Source organism: Ochotona curzoniae, unplaced genomic scaffold (genome assembly GCF_017591425.1).
Source record: "Ochotona curzoniae isolate NIBS_2020 unplaced genomic scaffold, NIBS_Ocur_1.0 scaffold_3890, whole genome shotgun sequence".
Classification (NCBI taxonomy): Eukaryota; Metazoa; Chordata; class Mammalia; order Lagomorpha; family Ochotonidae; genus Ochotona; species Ochotona curzoniae.
Window position 1 is genome coordinate 32962530 of NW_024467115.1, and position 20168 is coordinate 32982697.

The 20168-nt window shown below is 39.6% G+C and overlaps 1 protein-coding gene across 1 annotated transcript in view; it reads left to right on the plus strand.

Annotated features, from left to right (window-relative positions):
* Positions 1-20168, plus strand: part of TIAM2 (TIAM Rac1 associated GEF 2) — a 440232-nt gene that overhangs the window by 75003 nt on the left and 345061 nt on the right. Inside the window, 7 exon segments of the mRNA XM_040965572.1 lie at positions 132-245; positions 2618-2774; positions 4612-4745; positions 6453-6597; positions 8340-8408; positions 9680-9898; positions 11636-13096. Of these exon segments, the coding sequence (XP_040821506.1) occupies positions 132-245; positions 2618-2774; positions 4612-4745; positions 6453-6597; positions 8340-8408; positions 9680-9898; positions 11636-13096 (2299 nt within the window).

Consider the following 20168-nt stretch of genomic DNA (forward strand, 5'->3'; position numbering starts at 1 on the left):
TGTACTAAAGTTATGGCATGTGGTAGTCAAGATCTTTATATGTAATGTCTTTGAATGAATTAAACAGAATTAATGTTTGAGTTTTGGGATTTGTAAAGATGAGTGATTATGCATATATATTTTTTTAATAGATGATTCCTCCCAGGGGATGTGCTTATGTCTGCATGGTTCATCGACAAGATGCTTTTCGAGCTCTTCAGAAACTTAGTTCTGGGTCATATAAAATTGGATCCAAGGTCATCAAGGTAAGAGTTTCTGGATGGGCAAGTGATTGAGTAGACCACATTTTGGTGTTTGCTATGATAAGTCTTTATGGAAAAAGCACACGTGCTCTTATTTTATTGTTGAAAGATTAGATTCTATGTTCTGTTCATCTTTTTTTGTTACAGATAAATATAAATAGAATCTTACTACTTCAAAATTATTGTGTCTTAGGGTTAGATATAGGTAAACAAGACTGGTAAACAACATTTTCAGTTAAACGGTTGTTGAAATTGTGCTTGTACAGTTCTCCGGGTAATAAAGCACCATTTATGAGCTGAACTTCTTCATTTTCACAAAATTGTCAGTTTTACCACTTCCTAATTGTACTCTCTGGTTGCTGTAATTTCTCTCCTTTTAAAAATTTCTTTTATGTATGCACACATACACACTAAGTTCATACTGAGAAACTTTTTTTTTTAATGTATTATTTGAAAAGCAATGTTACGCAAAGTTCGGGAGACCCAGAGAGATGATCCATCATCCATCTGTTCATTCATTCACTCCCCATTTGACTACAATGGCTGTGACTGGGCCAGGCTGAAATTGGAAGCAGGGGACATTATCTGAGTCTTCCCTAGGGTGGCAGGTGTCCAAGCACTTAGACTGTCTTCCACTGTCTTCCCAGAGGCAATAGCAAGGAGCAGATTGGAAGTAGAATGCCTGACATTCAGATTGGCCCCTAATGGGATGCCAGCATCAAAGGTGGCACCTTAAGTCATGTTATCTCTGGCTGTGTCCCCTCCACCCCCCCGAGACATTTTGTGTATTTTTAGTTATTTTTAAAAGGTTTATTTCTTATTGGAAAGTCAGATATACAGAGAGCAGAAAGATCTTCTGTCTGCTGGTTCGCTCTTCAAGCAGCCACAACGGCTGGAGCTGTGCCGATCCAAAGCCAGGAGCTTCATCCAGGTCTCTCATGTGGGTGCAGGGTCCCAAGGCTTTGGGCCGTCCTGGACTGCTTTCCCAGGCCACAAGCAGGGAGCTGGATGGGAAGTGGAGCCGCTAGGATTAGAATCAGCACTCATATGGAATCCCAGCATGTTTAAGGCGAGGACTTTAGCCATTAGGATACCACACTGAGTTCTTTTAGTGTATTTTTATACTCTTCTTAGTTTTTTGTTAAGAATTTATTAAAAATCTGTTTTTCTTGTATTTTCTGCAATGGAATTAAAAATTCTGTTTTCAGCATAGTTGACAGTCTTGGAAGTTTCATCTGGAGAAAATTTATGTAAACTGTTAGCACCGCTCTTTTCTTTCCTGCCGTGTAGGAATACTTCAAAAAGTTTATGGAAAATGAAGCTGGTAGTTTATTCAGTAGTAAAAATATTTTTGAAATGTATGTTTTTTCAAAGTTCTTTGAAATTTTTAAAACCCCCATGTGTATGAATCTCAAATTTTTTGCACAAAACAGCTTTTTAAATTGAAGATTTACTTACTTTTATTTGAAAGGCAAAGAGGGGAGAAACAGAGAGATCTTTAGATTTATTAGTTCACAGCCGGGGTTGGGCCAGTTTGAAACCAGCAGCCTGGACCCTCTCCCGGTCTCCCACCTGGATGCAGGATCCAAGGATTTGGGTTGTTCTTCACTGCCTCTCCAGGCCATTATCAGAATGCTGTGGGGGCTGCAACTGACCCCTATGGGATGCCAGAGCCACAGGCAGAGGCTTAGTCTTGTATACCATGGCACCAGCCCCACCGAAAGTAAACCTCTGTGGCAAATCTTTTGCTTATTTTTAATGAAGCAAAGATCTTCCAGGTGCAGATTCATCCCCTAATGCCTGCAGTAGTCACGATGCGGATGGCTAAAAACTATAGCAGGAAGTTAAGTGAGGTCACCCTCAGAAGTGATAAAGACCCTGCCGCTGACTGAGCTCCCTGGAGCATTAGTGGAAAGTGAGCCAGGAGCAGAGCAGGTGCTCTGTCGATGAATATACTAATTTAACTGCTCCAGCATCCCAGACTGATCTTTTAAATTCTTTTTCCACAAATTTTTGAAGTTCCTTGCACAGGATTGTCTGAGGCTGTACCACAGCTGTCCTAGTTTCTTGCTGATGTAAGTTGAATTTTTTATGGTGAAAAGTTGATTTGGATTGTCTGAGTGAATGTGTCAAGAAGTAGAAATAAATGTCATCTGGTAGACTTTGTCTAATGCAGATTTTTATTTTAAGAGGAAAAAAATGAGGTATATAATAAACTTTTATTGTTGGCTGTCTTCCAGAATTGCCTATCAGATTGTTTTCTGAAAGTAACTTCATTTGTACCTACATTGTTTATGTAATTTTGAACTTTTTATCTTGTTTTTGTGGTATACGTGTGAGTTTTTATTCCCTGCTCCTCTTCCTGTTGCCAATAGATTGCCTGGGCTTTAAACAAAGGTGTGAAAACAGAGTACAAACAATTCTGGGATGTGGATCTAGGCGTTACATATATACCGTGGGAAAAAGTTAAAGTGGACGACTTGGATGGTTTTGCAGAAGGAGGCATGATTGATCAGGAGACTGTAAATCCTGGTAAGCGTCCTAATGTCATTTTATTGGCTACCCCCGCAGGAGGCTATAAGGAACATGACTTTAGGTGATAGCATGAACTATTTATTTAAGAGAAATTTAACAGTTCATTGACTTTTTTATGTATATAGTGGCTTTTTTAAGACTGAATATTTTCTAATTCCTTAAATGGAGATTTTTTGTCTAAGCCTTTTTTTTTTCCTTTTGAGATTTATTTATTTTTATTGGAAAGTCACATTCACAGTAGAGACAGAGAAACAGATCTTCATCTGCTGGTTCATTCCCCAAGTGGCTACAGTGGCCAGAGCTGTGCTAATCCGAAGCCAGGACCCTGGAGCCTCTTCTAGGTCTCCCACATGGGCGCAGGGTCCCAGGGTTTTCTGCCATCCTTGACTGCTTTCCCTGGCCCTAGGGAGCTGGATGGGAAGTGGAACAGCCAGGATATGAACTGGTACCCGTGTGGGATCCCGGCGCATGCAAGGAGAGGACTTCAGAATACATTTATAGTGTGATCACCTGATCTGCTCTTCTTAAACATTTTTCTGGTTTTTTATTTTAGTTATATGCTCACAAAATTATTATAACTAATAATTTTTACATTTGGTATTTGGAAATAAACTGTGATACATACTTTATTTCTGTGTTTCTTAGCCTTCTTATCAAAATTAGTTGGTGTTAAATATAGCTTAGTTCTCGGGCTTTATACAAGCATTTGTTGAAGTATTTTCATGTAATTGTTTTCTTATTCTTCTCACATTGATGACTATTTCTCAAGACTTTTACACATTCGCTAAGTATTTTAGTTTTTACTGTGTACTAGGCCTCATATTAGGAATTGAAAATAAAGATAGAAATTCCTGCTTTGAAATTTAGCATAGGGATTAACAGCCTGTATCCCATTCACTAAATACTTCAGAAGGCTGTGCTATAAATAACATTTTATTGAAACACAACTACATTTAGAGACTTTCTTTTTTATAACTTCCTGTGCAACTGCAGTTTAATAGGTGTAGTACAAAGCGTAAGCCCTGCAAAATGTAAACCACTTACCACAGAAAAAGGGTGCCACCTTAATGGAAAGAAATAGATGATTATATAGGATGGCTGTGTTGTGGTGGCTGAGAGGCTGCTTGGGCCAGCTGTGTTCCGTGCCAGAGGGACAAGACTTTAGTCCTGGCTCTGCTCCAGTTCCAGCTTCCTCCCCATGCAAATTTCAGGTGGCACTAAGTGATGGCTCAAGTATTTGACTCCTCAGCCACATGGGAAGCCTGGATTGAGTTCATGGCTGTGGTGTGGATCTGGCCCAACGCCAGCTATTGCAGGCATAGAAAATAAGGCAGACAGTGTGAGTGTAGCTTCAGCAAAATGCATGAGAGTTAGCAGATTGAAGCAAAATGTAGAAACATGTAAAATTTGTCAGTCTTAGTGACATCTTCTGGACTTAATGCTGAATGTTAAGGAAGTTTTGGACAAACTTTTTGTTCTGTTTACATAGCTGTCTTTTCAGATGGATTTTCCTTTCTTGGGCTAATGCTTTTGCTGGCTTTTCCTTGTTGACCCTTTTGGTTAAAATAGATTATGATCTGTTTCCTTGTATCAGTCTGCCCTTTAGATAGGTAAATAGATACATTTGTTGTGTTTTCTTTAAACATTCTAATGTCTTTCATTTAGATCTTATAGTCTCTTAGACTCCTTATTGTCTTTTTTAGATTTATGTAGGCAGCACAGTTGTGATTGTGTATTAGGATAAAGTTGATGAAGAACTTAGGGTATAACTGCAGGAAATAAATAAGTTCCATTTCACCATGTCACTGAAATTCAATTTCATTATTTTGGTCAGAATGGGAGACTGTAAAAAGCTCCGAACCCGTCAAAGAGACAGTACAGACGACCCAGAGCCCGCCTCCTGCCGAGAAGGAGACAGTGGTCACAACCCAGGCGGAAGTCTTCCCGCCGCCTGTTGCTATGTTGCAGGTTAGTTCTGAGTATATTTTAATATGTTTTCATTTCTCTTTTTATTCAAGCATGCACTTTATGAACATTGCAGCAAATTGAGTTAAAATATATTAGTGTTAGGTAAAGGAATTTTTAAGTTTGGACATGGAGGAGGTTTTTTTTTAAAGATTTATTTTTATTATTTTTTTATTGGAAAGGCGGATATACAGAGAGTAGAGACAGAGAGGAAGATCTTCCGTCCGATCATTCACTCCCCAAGTGAGCGCAACAGCCGATGCTATGCCAGTCCGAAGCCAGGAGACTCTTCCAGGTCTCCCACGCGGGTGCAGGGTCCCAAAGCTTTGGGCCATCCTTAACTGCTTTCCCGGGCCACAGGCAGGGAGCTGGAAGGGAAGCGGGGCTGCCGGGATAGAACCGGCGCCCATATGGGATCCCGGGCGTGCAAGGCGAAGACCTTAACCACTTGTGCCACCGCGCCGGGCCCAGGAGGTATTTTTTGTAACACGTGAGGTACTGCTTTAGATGTGCCCAACCCACTTCAAGATGAAGTTCTGGATCTACTTCCAGTTCTAGTGTTGTTCCTGCAAGTGTGCACCCAAGGAGACAACAGATGATGAATGATCCCAAGTGTTAGAGTCTCTTAAACTCGCTATCGGAGAACCCCTATTGCGTTCTAAGCTTATACTTTTGACTTGGCCAGTCCCACTATTTCAGGCATTTAGGGAATGGACCAACAAATGAAAGATCTCTCCTGACTTCTCTCTCAATATCTATCAAATAAGTACATAGATAATATAGTTTTGAAATTCATTTTTACTAATGCTGTGTTATCAATTGTTCGAAACTCGTGAATCCTCAAAATAAATGTGGAATTACTATTTAAAGAAAAAAAATACCTATATCCTTGCATTCTATGTAAAGAAGACAGAAAAGCAAAATGAATGATCAGATCCCGTGAACCGGAAAAAGACAGTATAAGGGTGACTGATCAGGAGTGCCTGATTCAGTTAGGTGCTTGCTGGGTCTTTAGTCAGGGTAGACCTTTCTAAAGATAATAATGTGACATTTAAACAACTTGAAGATGCTGAGAGGATTAGCCCTAGCAGTTCCTAAGGATAAGTGTTGTAGGCCAGTGCAAACACAGGAATATGCATGGTGTGTCCCCAAACACACATGCATATGGAGTGGCTGGAATCAAGCCTGCGAGACACAGGTGAAAGATTGTCAGCTTCATGGGGATGAGACCAGGCGTTCTTAGAGGATTTGGAGCTCAGGAGTGACTCATCCAACTGACAGTATTAAGGAATTTCATTGGCTACTATGTCAGTAGGCTGTTCTGCGTTAATGAAAGACAAGAGTTGTAGAGCAAAAGAGAGACGTTCAGTCCCAGAATACACAGCTGACAGCAGAGCTTATGCAGAGGGTCAGATACTAGGGGTGTTTGAAGCTCTGTCTGCTTGGCGTGATTGGATTTAAAGTTGTAAGGAAAGGGAGAGCATAGGTGTTTGGTGAGATGGTGGAAACATGGAATTACCCATTCTCAGATGGTGGAAGTCCTTGTGGGAGGGATAATTAAGAATTTATGTGTATTAAGTGAAAGGACAGCTGATGTAATGTGATTTTTAGGAGAGAGGCGAAGCCATAATGCAGATGTTTGCACGTTAGTTGTTCCAGGAAGTAATCATTGCAGGTGAATTAATTATTTTTTTTTCCTATCCACAATAGATCCCGGTAGCACCAGCTGTGCCTACAGTTAGTTTAGTCCCACCAACATTTCCTGTGTCAATGCCTGTTCCTCCCCCTGGATTCAGCCCCATACCTCCACCTCCTTTTCTGCGAGCAAGCTTTAACCCTTCGCAGCCACCTCCTGGTAAGTTGAGTTGTCACCATGTTTGGATGCTAATTAGGATATTGTTACAGTTGTTCCTTTTCTGGGCTAAGTACTGTGGAGTACTGACGTTTGAACTTTGGTGTACAGCAGAGTTGCCTGCAGAGCTCGTAAGTTACAGGCTGCTGCAGGCAGCCTCCAGGTCTGGGGTTTTTGTGACCCTCCAGAGTTTTTATTCCTAAAATATTCCCTTGGTGCAGATTTCTGGGACATAGCATTGTTAGATAAAAGAAATGAAATTCTTTAAAAATCATTGAAAATCATTGCTCTTCTATAGTAATGTTGAGTTAATGAATAATGTGAAATTAATTTTTTGAAGTTTTTATATGTTCATTTTTCTGTAATTATCACCCTTCCATCTGAAAATTTGAGTCGAATTCCATAAATTGTCCCTCCCCAATCATCAGATTTCTTTTTGACATTAGCATTTACATTTGAAATAATAATTGAATTTTTCTGAGTACTTTTTATGACATAAAGAATTGCTCCTTGAATCAGTTTTTCTGGTAAAAGCTACATTACTTAAATAACATATCTTAAGAAATACGTGTATATATTTTTGTGTGTGTGTATATACATATATAGAGATACAGCTTTTAGTGTTAGTGGAGGGTTAGGAGAATAGGGGAAAGATAGAAAAAATTAAGTTATGTTTTTTATTTATGTAGATTGCAGGATCAAAGAATTTTTTTCTTTGGACTGAGACATATTTTAAGAAATTTATTAGTGTATTATAGGTTAGCCACTGGGTGGAGTTTCAGAAAGCTTTCAATAAGACTGATAAAGTAATTGAGCATAGTTGTATTTGTTACTGTAATAATTTTTAAATTCTAGTTAGTACATTATTGGAAGTTGACACTGATTTTGATTTGTGATTTGAAAATTGCAATATCATACCTCACAGACTTTGTAAAGTCATTTTCTACCATACACTCATTAAAAAATCATGTACTTTTAGTCACTGTTAATTTGATTAAATGATGAGTTTATATGTAGTTTGACCATTTCATCTTGAAGAAAAGGGCAAGTGTTTGGTGTAGCCGTTAGAACATTGGGATGCTTGCTTCCCACCTGTATCATGGTACCTGCTTTGAGTCTTAACTTACCCTTGCAGTTCCAGCTTCCCGCTGCTGGGTGACCTGGGAGGCTCTTGGGGGGGGGTCCTGCCACCATGGGAGAGATCCCGACGGGATTCCTGGCTTTGGTCCAATGGACTGCTAGCTGTTGTTGGTGTTCGGGGAGTAAACTGGCAGATGAGAGGTCACACTGTGTGTCTCTGACTTTCATGTAAAAAGGAAATACATAAATCTAAGAAATCACATCACCAAAAAATCTTGTGTTAAATTAGAGATTTATTCCAGTATTCAAAGGAAAGCATTATCCAAGGTTAATGAAGAAATAATAAAGAAAATGTATTGACAGGTGACATGGAATTATTAGATTGAAATAAATATGTTTAACTCCCACAATATAACTTATATGTAGAATACCTGGTTAGTGTTAACCTGACTTTAGAGAAAGCCACAGGACTGAAATGAGAAAATAAATAGGATGTTCTCATGCTCTAAAGTCATGATGAAATATTAAAGTAATATGTGTAAAAGTCATTTTAAAGCCAAATACATGTTTACACTTCAGGTAGTGAAAGATCACCAGTGTATGTGTGATGATATTTCATTACTCTTTATTGTGCTGTTTTACTTTTGATCTTTTTCTCCATGTAGGTTTCATGCCACCGCCAGTTCCCCCACCCGTAGTACCACCCCCTGCAGTTCCACCAGTAGGACCAGCATGTGAGTTTTCTACTTTTTAGGATTGTTAAAGTTTGTGGTAGTATTAGTGTGTCAGTTTTCATTCTTACGAATTGTTAATTTTTTATTAGAAAAGTTTCAGGCAGATGCTTTCGTTGAATGCCCTCTAAAAAGACTGCTTTGTGTTAAGTTTTTATTAATATTTGCGTATTTCAAAATGCCTTTTCATAGTCAGCTATGCATTTTGTTTTGCTTTCTTTGAGTTCTTAATCTGCAGCAGTTCAGTCCCAGGTCCTGCTCTGGTCTGAGAAAGGAGCCGGAGTTCACAGCCCAGCTGCTGGGTTCTCATTTGGCTCTTGAGTTTGTATTGAGTGGAAATTTTCAGTGGACAGGTACAGGACAGATTTAATATAGCAGAACCTGTTCCTTGGCTGCTTTTATCTATACTATACTACTTCTAGTTTTCTAGACTTTAGACAAACCTTTAGTAATTTAAACAAACTTGTATCAAAAAATAGACATGGAAAAGTAGTGTACTTGATAAATTAGTGTCTTAACATTTAATAATTCCTTTTCCTTGTATTCTTAAGCACTTTTTTCTCTTGACATGTCAGATAGTATTAAAATGCTTCATTTTTTAAACTTTGTTAATTAGGAAGCATGGTTTGTACTGTAGAAGAAGTGTTCAAAAGCTATTTCTTAATTTACCATTCTGAGAGACTTATGGTAGAGCCCTAATCTCTTTCTTCCTATCTGTCAGCTTACGAGAAATGTGTTATTGTTTAATGGAGAAAGAAGTTCTGGCTTACCAAATCTTTTCTCATTTGCTGTGTCATTAATTGTCATCATATCTGTGTGCAGACACTGGTGGGTTTCTCTCTTTTAGAGAGAACAGTTTTGAGTTAACAGTTTGTCCAGGTTATCTAGGCATAAATTAGGTAAAACTTTTAATTATACAGTTGTTTCATATTCCTCTGCTTCTGTAAATGTGCAAAAATCATTAATATATATTGAGACACTCATCTGGCATTCCTAGATAATTATTTTCATATTAATGGAATTTATTAATTTCCTACCCTTATTTTTTCAATTTTGGTAAAATGATTCCTTCAGAAGTTGTTTTTTAAATTTTTCAGAAGAGAAGCTTTCTGAACATATTTTAACTTCTTTGTGACAATTTGACGTTTGGGATATAAGCGATATAATACACTTTGTAACACAGAGATGTCATGAAGTCTAACTCTCCAGCTGCTGGAAAACTTAGTGTGTGAATTAACTGACAAACCTGAAACATTTTCCTTCTTTTTCAACAGCTTTAGTGCATCCGCCATTGTCTATGACCCCAGAAACTGTGAAAGATGTTGGATTTGGTAGCCTTGTTTTACCAGGTGGTTCTGTTGCTGGTGGCCTTGCTCCTTCGACTCTGCCAGCCGGAAATGTTTTTAATCCCTCAACTAAGCAAGCTGAACCTGAAGAAAAAATACCTCATCTTATAGATCACCAGATCTCTTCTGCTGAAAACACCAGACCAGGTAAAGCCCAAAAACCTTACTAATACGTTAGGTAAACCATGAGACTTAGTTTACAGTGGAGTGTAGTTTGGGAAACAATGAATATCTGTAACCAGTAAACGTACAAGCCTTAACATATTGCAGCTTTTTGATTAGGAGTGCTGTGTCCTAAAAATATTCCTGAAAAGAAACCAGAACAGTTCTGTTCAGTTCTTTTCCATGGGACCTTCACCCCACACCTTTTTGCAGTTAGGTAAAAAATCAGCATGTATTGGATATGAGTAAGTTGTAGAAATGTCTATGATGTTATTTGGCAAGATCAGCATAAGTGAAGTAGTAATCGAATTTTTCAAAAAGATCATTATAGTGGAGTCAAAGGGTAAGTATTTTTTGGTAAAATTTTTTTAGGTCATTGATTCCAAAGATAGTGAAAATTGTGTATTGTGAGCAAACTGCATGACTTTTGAAAAAATTTTAGCACTAAAATAAGCATCTAGTCCTGATTTTCCATGGGTTTTTTAATTGTTTTAAAGTGTTTGAGACTTACGCCACTCCTGTTGGTATGTTGAGTTGTTGCAGGATGCGAGCGAGATCACACCAGACATGTCTAAGGTTTATTAAGGAATCTTTATTAACTAAGCTTGGTGATAATAGAGCACAATAGCAAATCCCCAGTCCATACGGCAATCCAACCAATCATAATCCAATGAATCATAATTCCCAAAGGAACAAATGGTCATTATCCTTAAGTTTATCCATTAAGCTGAAAACCTATGTCCCAGCTTCCCCAACAATACAAGTTATCCTAAGAACATGCAACGAATAACCTGAACACACTTACAAAGAACCTGGACACACTTCCAAAGCTGTAGACATTCACCTTTCCCTGGCTTCTCTGCCCACATTCCATCACTGCTAGGCCTCACCTCTCCGGGAACTCCAGATAGTACACAAAGCAGAAACAACATTATTATAACCATTGCCCCATCTAAGCAGCAAACAGGGACCATGCTCAGGAGATTACCTGTCCTGGGTCAGCCAAGAGTCGAGGTGCCAGAGTAATGAAAGCACCTGGCCAGAAAAAGAGAGAGAGCCCCCACTTCATGGGCCGTTTAAAGGAGCCTGTGAGGGGAGTGGTTACATGACAATGCAAAACTTCCCCTCTCAGTTGACAGGTGAGTCACAGGTGGGCAGGAGCGAATACCTAAGTGTTGTGGGCTAAGGAGTTGATTAGTGCTCGTTGGCATGGTCAGGAACAGGAACTGGGCTTGTAGCTAAAAAAAATACCTAGACTAATTGGACTTGTCTGCATCCAATATCCTGGCTAAATTAGGATGTGAGGGAAGTGGTTGAGGATGGAATTATCATTCTGTTGTTGTTAGGACCTAACCTCAGGACAGAGGGTAGGGGACACAGCCAAATTTCATTTGCCCACTGTCAATGGGTGCTGGCTATCACTGGCTGCACCCCATAATAGAGTTATACTTTAGAAAGTTTTTTTAAACATGAAAAATCAGTGTAAACCTTGACTTTTTTATTTAATTGAAAAGATTAGCAAGATTTGTGTAATATCCATATTCACATTTTAATATTTATACTTTGTCAAATTGAAACTTCAGCTCTGATTTTTCTTAGTATTTTTTGTTCTGTGATTCTTGAGAGATGTAAGTAGTTGATTAAAGCGTATATACATTAATAACTTTAAATGAACTTCTCACCAAAATCACTAATGCTGTTGTTTCTCCTTTTTCGTTTCAGTCATTCCAAATGATATTTCAAGTAATGCTGCAGTCTTAGGAGGACAGCCGCCTAATGTCACAAGCAATTCTGGAATTTTGGGAGTCCAAAGACCAAATGTATCGAGTAATTCTGAAATTCTTGGAGTCCGGCCATCTAATGTTTCCAGTACTTCTGGAATTATTGGGCCCCAGCCACCAAATATTCTGAATAACTCCGGGATCCTGGGGATTCAGCCTCCAACAGTTTCAAATAGTTCTGGACTTTTGGGGGTATTACCCCCAAATATGCCTAACAATCCTGGACTTGTAGGAGTACAGCCACCTGTTCCTAATACATCCGGACTTTTGGGAACACAGCCACCAGTTGGACCTCAAAATTTACCCCCTTTAAATATTCCCAATCAGAGGATGCCTGCAATGCCAATGTTAGATATTCGTCCAGGACTAATACCACAGGCCCCTGGACCCAGATTCCCTTTAATGCAACCTGGGCTCCCACCACAGCGGGGCATCCCTCCACCCTCAGTCCTTGATTCTGCCCTTCATCCACCACCTCGTGGAGCTTTTCCTCCAGGAGATATTTTCAGTCAGCCTGAAAGACCTTTCCTGCCTCCAGGAAGACAAAGTGTAGACAATGTTACTAACCCAGACAAAAGGCTACCCCTTGGGGGTGATAACATTCAACAGGAAGGAGATAGAGATTACCGCTTTCCTCCCCTAGAAACCAGGGAAAGCCTTAGTAGGCCGCCCCCAGTGGATGTCAGGGATGTAGTGGGCCGCCCCATGGATCCAAGAGAAGGTCCTGGAAGGCCTCCGTTAGATGGAAGAGATCATTTTGGAAGACCTCCTGTAGATATCAGAGAGAATCTTGTGAGGCCTGGAATAGATCACCTTGGCAGAAGAGATCACTTTGGTTTTAATCCAGAGAAGCCGTGGGGGCACAGAGATTTTGATGAGAGAGAGCATCGTGTTCTGCCTGTATTTGGTGGTCCCAAAGGCTTACATGAGGAACGAGGTCGGTTTCGGGCTGGAAGCTATCGCTTTGATCCGAGAAGTGGTCCTTGGAACAGGGGTTTTGGACAAGAAGTTCACAGAGATTTTGATGACCGCAGAAGACCCTGGGAGAGGCAGAGGGACAGGGATGACCGAGATCTGGATTTCTGCAGAGAAGTGAATGGAAATCGTCTTGGACGAGACAGAATTCAAAACACTTGGGCCCCACCTCATGCTCGGGTCTTTGATTATTTTGAAGGAGCCACTTCTCAACGAAAAGGTGATAACGTGCCTCAAATTAATGGGGAAAATACAGAGAGACATGCCCAGCCTCCGCCTTTACCAGTGCAGAGTGATCCTGAACTTTTTGAAAAACTGGCATCTTCAAGTGAGATAAGCAAGGAGAAGAGTGACACAGTTGCTGATGTAGAGAGTGACCCAGTGGTGGTAGAAAGCACAGAAACTGAGGGGACATAATCATCACTCAGTAGGTAAAAGATACCTTTTGTAAAGTTGTCATCTCTGTAATAGGTTAATGGCTGACTGGACCACGGTTGTTCACTTGTGTCTGCCAGAATTAAGTTAATATGATGTTGATGTTCACCTTTCTCTTAAAATAATTGTAAACTGACTTGTATAGACATTGTTCTTAATATGAACATGGTAGGTAAACATTTTTTAAAAACATTTTTCTGATAAAGTATAAATGTTGCCCCCAGATTCTTTTAACGTCGAGGAAATGAATAACAGCTTGTCAGAGACTTCCTATGGAAGAAAGAATTTTTTAGATACTATCATTAGGTTGGATATGGCGATAGATATATTTCAGAATAGCAAGTGGTGGTATATCTTAACCATATCTTTAGGCTGCTGCAGAATTTTAAGGTAATAGACAAAGCTGTGATTATTTTATGCAAAGACTGGCTCTAGATATTTGAGGAGCATAATACAGAGATTTTAAAAAGTGATTTTGTAAAATCAACACTATGGTCTCTGTCACTCCAAAGTAAGTGTTTGTGATTTGTTCCTCATACTTCAGTGAGTGAAAAAGAAAACGACAACATAAATATTAAAGTACATTTCAATGTTGGGTGAATTTTGTTTTTAGCTGCCAATAAAACTTATTTGTTTGATAACAGTGTTCTAGGAATTGTATTTTTTTTAACACAAATTTTAAAATCCCTGGATCCTTAGTAGCATGCACTTAGTTGTCAACGTTTCCTGTTGCTCATATCACAGCAGTGAAGAGCTGCCTGGTGGGAAGGCATGCCCTTGGATGCAGTTCATTAGTGTGTGTGTAATCCTACAGGGATTTTTGTGTGAGTCCTAGGTAGCTTTTCTGCTTCTCTGTCTTCGTGTACGTACAGAGAAAAGCAGAAATTTATAAAATATTTGTTAGTTTAGATAATAAACTTTAAAACCTGATAAAAAATATTGGACAGATGTGGCCAGTTAAGGTAGCTTTTAGTCTCGATGAAGGCACAGTATGAAATGCTGTGAAGAAGTGACAGTGGCACTCTGACAGGTTTCTTAGATAGTTAAGCATGAGGTGGGGGTGGCTTCGGAGGACAGGACTGAGTGCCCAGGACTGTGTGTCCCTCGAGTGTCTGTAGGCTTGGGAACACTCTTGAGATTAGTCTCCGAGACAAACTAAGTGGAAAGATGGGGTTAGTTTTCTGTTTGTCTCTGTTTTAATTTTCATTTATTTGCTGTTTAGTTTGTGTATACGGTATTTACTTACATATAAAATCTTTGGTTCTTTTCATTCATTTGCAGTGAAAGATTTCCATTTGGTTCTTTCTATGAATAGTCCTTTGCTTCTTATGCATTTACAACATTATATCATTTGCTCTGTTTTAGTGAAATTCCTAAGCTGTATATTTGTCAGACCTCCCAAAAAAATGATTTAAAAAAAAGTCCCTGCCATTTGCAGCTGGGTTGATATTGCTTCCCTCTGATGGTCTAGAGGGGTGTACAGGTTTTAAGGTTGCTGGCCCAAAATACATCTTCTCCCTGCGGGTTCAGAATAGAGGTAGTATGTTTCTGTTATTTGGAAAGGTAGGCAGAAGTGGCAGTTTTGGTGTTTCTTTCCATTCAGTTTTTGAGTTTCAGGTTCTTTCCTGAGGGTGACAGCTGTACAGTGTATTGATGTTCCGGAAACTGTGGCCGTAACTTTAAGGAAATAATACTAGGATTCCTCTCATACTACTTCAGTTGCATTTGCCATTATTAAACTGAAGGGACATGCCCTTGGATTAAGTAGCAACAGCATGTGAGATTTTCAGTAGTTTTACAGGCTGCAGGATTCAAGTGCTAAGAATCACCTCATTGGTTATTGGAGCTGGGTCAAGAGACTCAGTGAAATGGCTGATAAGAAATCCTGTGCTTGCTCTTGCTTTGTTATTGTTTTGCTTTGGTGTCTAAGTGAAAGGAGATTATTCAGTTAATCAGTTCAGTTTAGATGAATTCTTCTCACTGAATAATTACATTCACTGGTTTTTTAAATGGTAATAGTATTGCCTTATTTTGAGATGCTTATCATAGAACCCAAGACATCTTTATTTTACTCGTGTATGTGAAAGGCAGAGTGACAGAGATGGAGATCTTCTATCTGCTGATTCACTAGTTGCTGCAAGAGCTCCGTCCTGGTCTCCTTCCCGGGCACAGTACCACATGGCGGCATGGTGTACCAACCGTGCCAGACTGTTGAAGCCACTTACATGTTAGTAAGGAGGAACCATTACAACACGATGGTCTAAGATATGGGGCAGTACTACAGTAGACACCAAATCACATTGTGTACATTTGTGACACATTAAAGAGTAAGACTTTCTGCAGTACTAGCAAACTGAGCCACTTGCTTGAAACTGGCTTTTGAGTGTCCACAAATATTTTGTTAAACTTTGGCTTTTTTGTTTTTTTGTTTTTTTGAGAATAACTTAGAATAATATATAATATATACTATAATTGGCCATTCTGTGTTGTACATAGAAACTTACTTTACAAAAAACTAATCTTTATCCATACCGTGTATGGAGAATGCACCTTTATTCTAATTAGATTTTAGTTTAGAATAGAAAAATATTTTTGAAATTGCGAAATATAGGAACAGTATGAAATTATTTAAAATTCTAGAAGTAGCTTCATGCAGTATTTCACTGAAAATACTCATTAAAAGCTGGTGGGTGTAATTACTTCATGAAGCTTCCTTACTGTTTCTTGCATCTAGAAGATTATTCCTGAAGTCACACATTCAGGGTTATTTTGGAAATTGAGGGGAATGCTGTTACACTTTAGAAATTGTCTTTTTTGTTTGAAGAATGAAAAAGATCTTAAACACTGCATTTCATTGGAGAGCTATTGCCTGAGAGCAACACCATTCAGAAATGCAAAATGCTTCTGCTACCACATGCCTGGAGTCGTACGATACATCCCTAAGTCAGAGACGCTGATATTCAGAATATCCTGAAATAGGAAATTTGCTGAACTTTGTCCGTGCAGTTATTTGAGACTAAATGATTATTACTCGTCTGAATTTTTGGGTGTGTGTGTGTATATATATATTTTTTATATATATATATGGCCTTATTGAACAGTTTAGAAAATATTGAACTAAAACAATGCTGTAGTTATGTGCCTTCATTTAAGATTTATTTATTTTTGTTGGAAATCAGATTTACAGAGAGGAGACACAAAAAGAAAGTTCTTCATCCTCGGCTTCATTCCCCAAGTAGCCACAACGGCTGGAGCTGAGTCCGTCCAAAGCCAAGGACTTTTTCCTAATCTCCCTCTTAGGCCCAGGATCCCAAGGCTTTGGGGCATCTTCTGCTGCTTTCGCAGGCCACAACCTGGGCTTGGTGGGGAGTGGAGCACCCAGGACACGAACAGAGCCATATGGGATCCCATTCCTTGTAGCAGTAGTATTTGCCAATTGATTATTTGCCAGTTGAGCCAATCATGTTGTAACAGTTAAAGCTGCTACCTGATTATGTGGATGCCAAATCCAGCTCCCTGCTAATGTGCCTGGAAACCAGCGAAGGACTTCCTGAGTGGCCTGGGAATCTGTACCTTGTGAGAGACGGAAGCAGCTCCTGGCTCGTGGCTTAGGCAGTGGCCCAGCACCTGCTGTTGTAACCGTTTGGGGAATATGGTCATAGATGAAAGATCTCTCTTTATCTGTGACTGACTCTGCCTTTCAAGTAAATAAAAATTTTTAATTAAAAATAAACATAATGTTCTAAATTAGTCTGAGTGATCAAGTACTGGGGAACCAAACTTTAAACAGGGATATATAGTGAAAGCATTTTGAAATACTGGGGTTATGAATCAGAAATTGTATTAATAGCCACTTGAGTAGCTGTGAAGGTTGTTGGAGAGAGCAGTGATGGTCGCAGTCTGCTACACTCTCCTAGGCTAATACCTTGTGTCTGAATTACATACATATATGCACTTTTGGGGGTGTAGGATTTCTTTTAAATCACCATACACCACCGTTGAGATGTATTAAGATATGTATATATTCAGTATACATTTAATATTCTTAAAAATTTTAGGTAGGCAGAATCATTTCTTACGTTTGAACATAAGTTAATTGTAACATTTGGTATTGAGAGATGGTTAAAAATTGGAAAAGTGAGTTTCAGAGTTTCAATTCAGTTGTTAATTTGAACTTTCACAATGACAAAGACTAGCAGGAAGCATGTTAAGAAGCTCTGTAGAAGTTTTGATTTAAGCAGAAGTTGACTAGCATCCTTCCTGCACAAGTTGATCATGCAATTAAATGCTTTGATTATAGAAACATCCCTTTTGGGACAAAATTGTGTTCAAGAAGTTATGTAGTACCATTCATGGGACTTCTTACAAGTGGGTTGCACATCAGAACTAACATGAAATGGTAGTTTATTTGGGCACGAGCATTGTTGAGCTGTTTCTCTTCTTCTCTAACTAAATATTCTCTTCCTTTTCATCCAGTATGCCTTGTTCTAAATTGAAGAGATAAAGCAAATATTACATTGTCATGTTGTGAGGGGTTAGAATTGTGCAGATGGACTGATTTCCTGTTGTGAGAGGTGTAGCTGCATCAGGCAGTGGTCCCTGTGCCTTTGTGGAGTGCCGGGGATGACTCAGTGTTAGTCATTCTGCAGAAGCCACCCCGAGACCAAGAGCTGGATGCTCAGGGCCCTGCTGTGTGGGATGACATGATATTTGTGTATGACCTGGGCCTACCTTCTCATATATTTAAACCATTTCTGCATTATTTTTAGTCTCAAATACAAAGTAAATGCAGTGTGGATAGTTTTTTCTTGTATGTTTTTTGAGGGAATGATGACAAAAATATCTACATGCTGACTGAGAAATGAAAATACACTTCCCTCCCCAATATTTTCAGTTTGTGGCCAGTTGAACCTGTGGATGCAGAGGCCAGAACATGAAGCCAGTTGAATAGCACTTGGTTGTCCAGTGCTTTTTGCTGCACCGCCCCGTCCCCAGTCCCCGTTCACCCTGGGCAGCTGCTGCTGTTGCCTTCCTGGCGTGTTTCCTTCGGGGGCTGCAGGCTACCTTCTGACCTCCTTCTAGGCAGACTGCTTGTCTACCTTCACAGCTGGCTGCTGCTTCACTGAGGGTCTTGGCGGATCCTTTTCTCCATTTCAACTCCTGAGTCTATGAGATGCATTTTCTTTTCTGTAAGTAACCAGTTAAAGATGCTAAGCAGCAGAGGGAAAGAAAAATCAATGTATTAGAGTACTTTTAAGACAGTACAAATGTTGTCATTGTTTTTAAAAGCTAACTTTAGCAATTACTGATTATATATGCTTTGGAGAAGTTTGAGCATCCTCGTCTCAATGGGTAATCTGTATAATGGCTAATTTGAAATGGACACGTACCAAGTGGGGTAGTTGTATTTTCAGTGTAAGGTAAAGACCTTGTGACAATTCAGTGAGTGTACTACCTTAATATCTTTCACTATGGAGAAATCCAAGTCACAGGTTTAAGTACCTTCTAAGAATCTCATAACTTTCATGTTTTTGACAAAAATGGGAACCCATTCACATTTAAAAAACGTGCTACATAATCAAGTGCCTGATTATTCTCCCAGGTATCAGTTCACTTTCTGTTTAGCAAAGATAAGGATGTGTAGGGAGACCAAAGGGCCGTGCAGCCTTGTCTGTAGGTTACACTGCACTTAATGCTGAAGTTGTGTTCTCATTGTTAACACGTGTGCTTTCGGATGTTTTTCCTCCTTTTTTTTCTTCCCCCTCCTGAAAATCAATTACATAAAGAGGGAGAGACAGAAAAGTTCCAATGTCTGGGTCATTCCCAGATGGCTACCAGCATGCCAAAGCCAGAAGGCAGTTTTATCGGATGGCAGGGGTCACAGCATGGGTTGTCATCGCTGCTTTTGTCCAGAATCTGGGTCAGAAGTAGCAGAGCCAAGACACAAGTTGATGCCCGTGTGGTATTCCTGTGTGGGCAGTAGCCAGTGTTGGACTTGGCTGGTTCCTTTTCTGTAGCTAACTAATCATTAGTGCTTTTTAAATTATTTTTAAATCATTTTTATTTGAAAGATTTACTAAGAAAAGGAGAGACAAACAGATCTTCCATCCACTGATTTACTTCCAAAGTGGTCATCATGACTGGAGCTGAGCCAACCCAAAGCCAGGAGACAAGAGCCTCTTCTGAGTCTGCCACGTGGGTACAGGGTCTCAAGGCTTTGGGCCGTCCTCTCCTGTTTTCCCTGTCCACGAGCAGGGAGCTGGATGGGAAGTTGAGCAGTCAGACAGGATCCAGTGTTCATGTGGGATCCTGGCACTAGAGCTTTCTTGAAGTGTTTTTTTGCAGTTTGTTTGTTTTTACATTTCATTTATTTCTTTGAAAGGCACTTACTAGTAGACTAACCAAATGTCTGCATCAGATGGAGCTTCTTGCAGACCATCCACATGGTTCAGAGGTCCAAGGACTTGAGGTCTTTCTGCTGCTTTCCCAGGAGCATTAGCAGGGAGCTGCATTGAAGTACAGCAGCCAGAACTCAAACTTTTGTCCATGAGAGATGTTGGTAGCACAAATGGCAGCTTTACCCACTATGCCACAATGTTGGCCTGGTTTTATTTGTCTTAAGTCACATGTGGCGCATAATTTTAAATTTCATAATAACTATTTAGATGTGCACTATGGGACCAAGTACAATGGCTAAATCCTAGCCTTGCGTGTGCCAGGATCCCATGGGCACATGTTCATGTCCTGGATGCTCTACTTCCCTTCCAGCTCCCTGCTTGTGGCCTGGGAAAGCAGTTGAAGATGGCCCAAAGTCTTGGGAACCTGCCCCCTTGTGGGAGACCCGAAGAAGCTCCTGGCTGCTGTCTTAGACCAGCTCAGCTGCAGCTTTTACAGCCACCGAATGGAAGATCTTTGTTTTTGTATCTCCTTGTCTCTGTAAATCTGCCTTTCCAGTAGAAATAAATAAATGGTTTTTTTGAAAGTGCAGTTATGTTGGATTGATGCTTTAGAGCTCCTAAAGGAGTACTTCTTCCCCTATAAACTCTTACCCTTCAGAATATTTT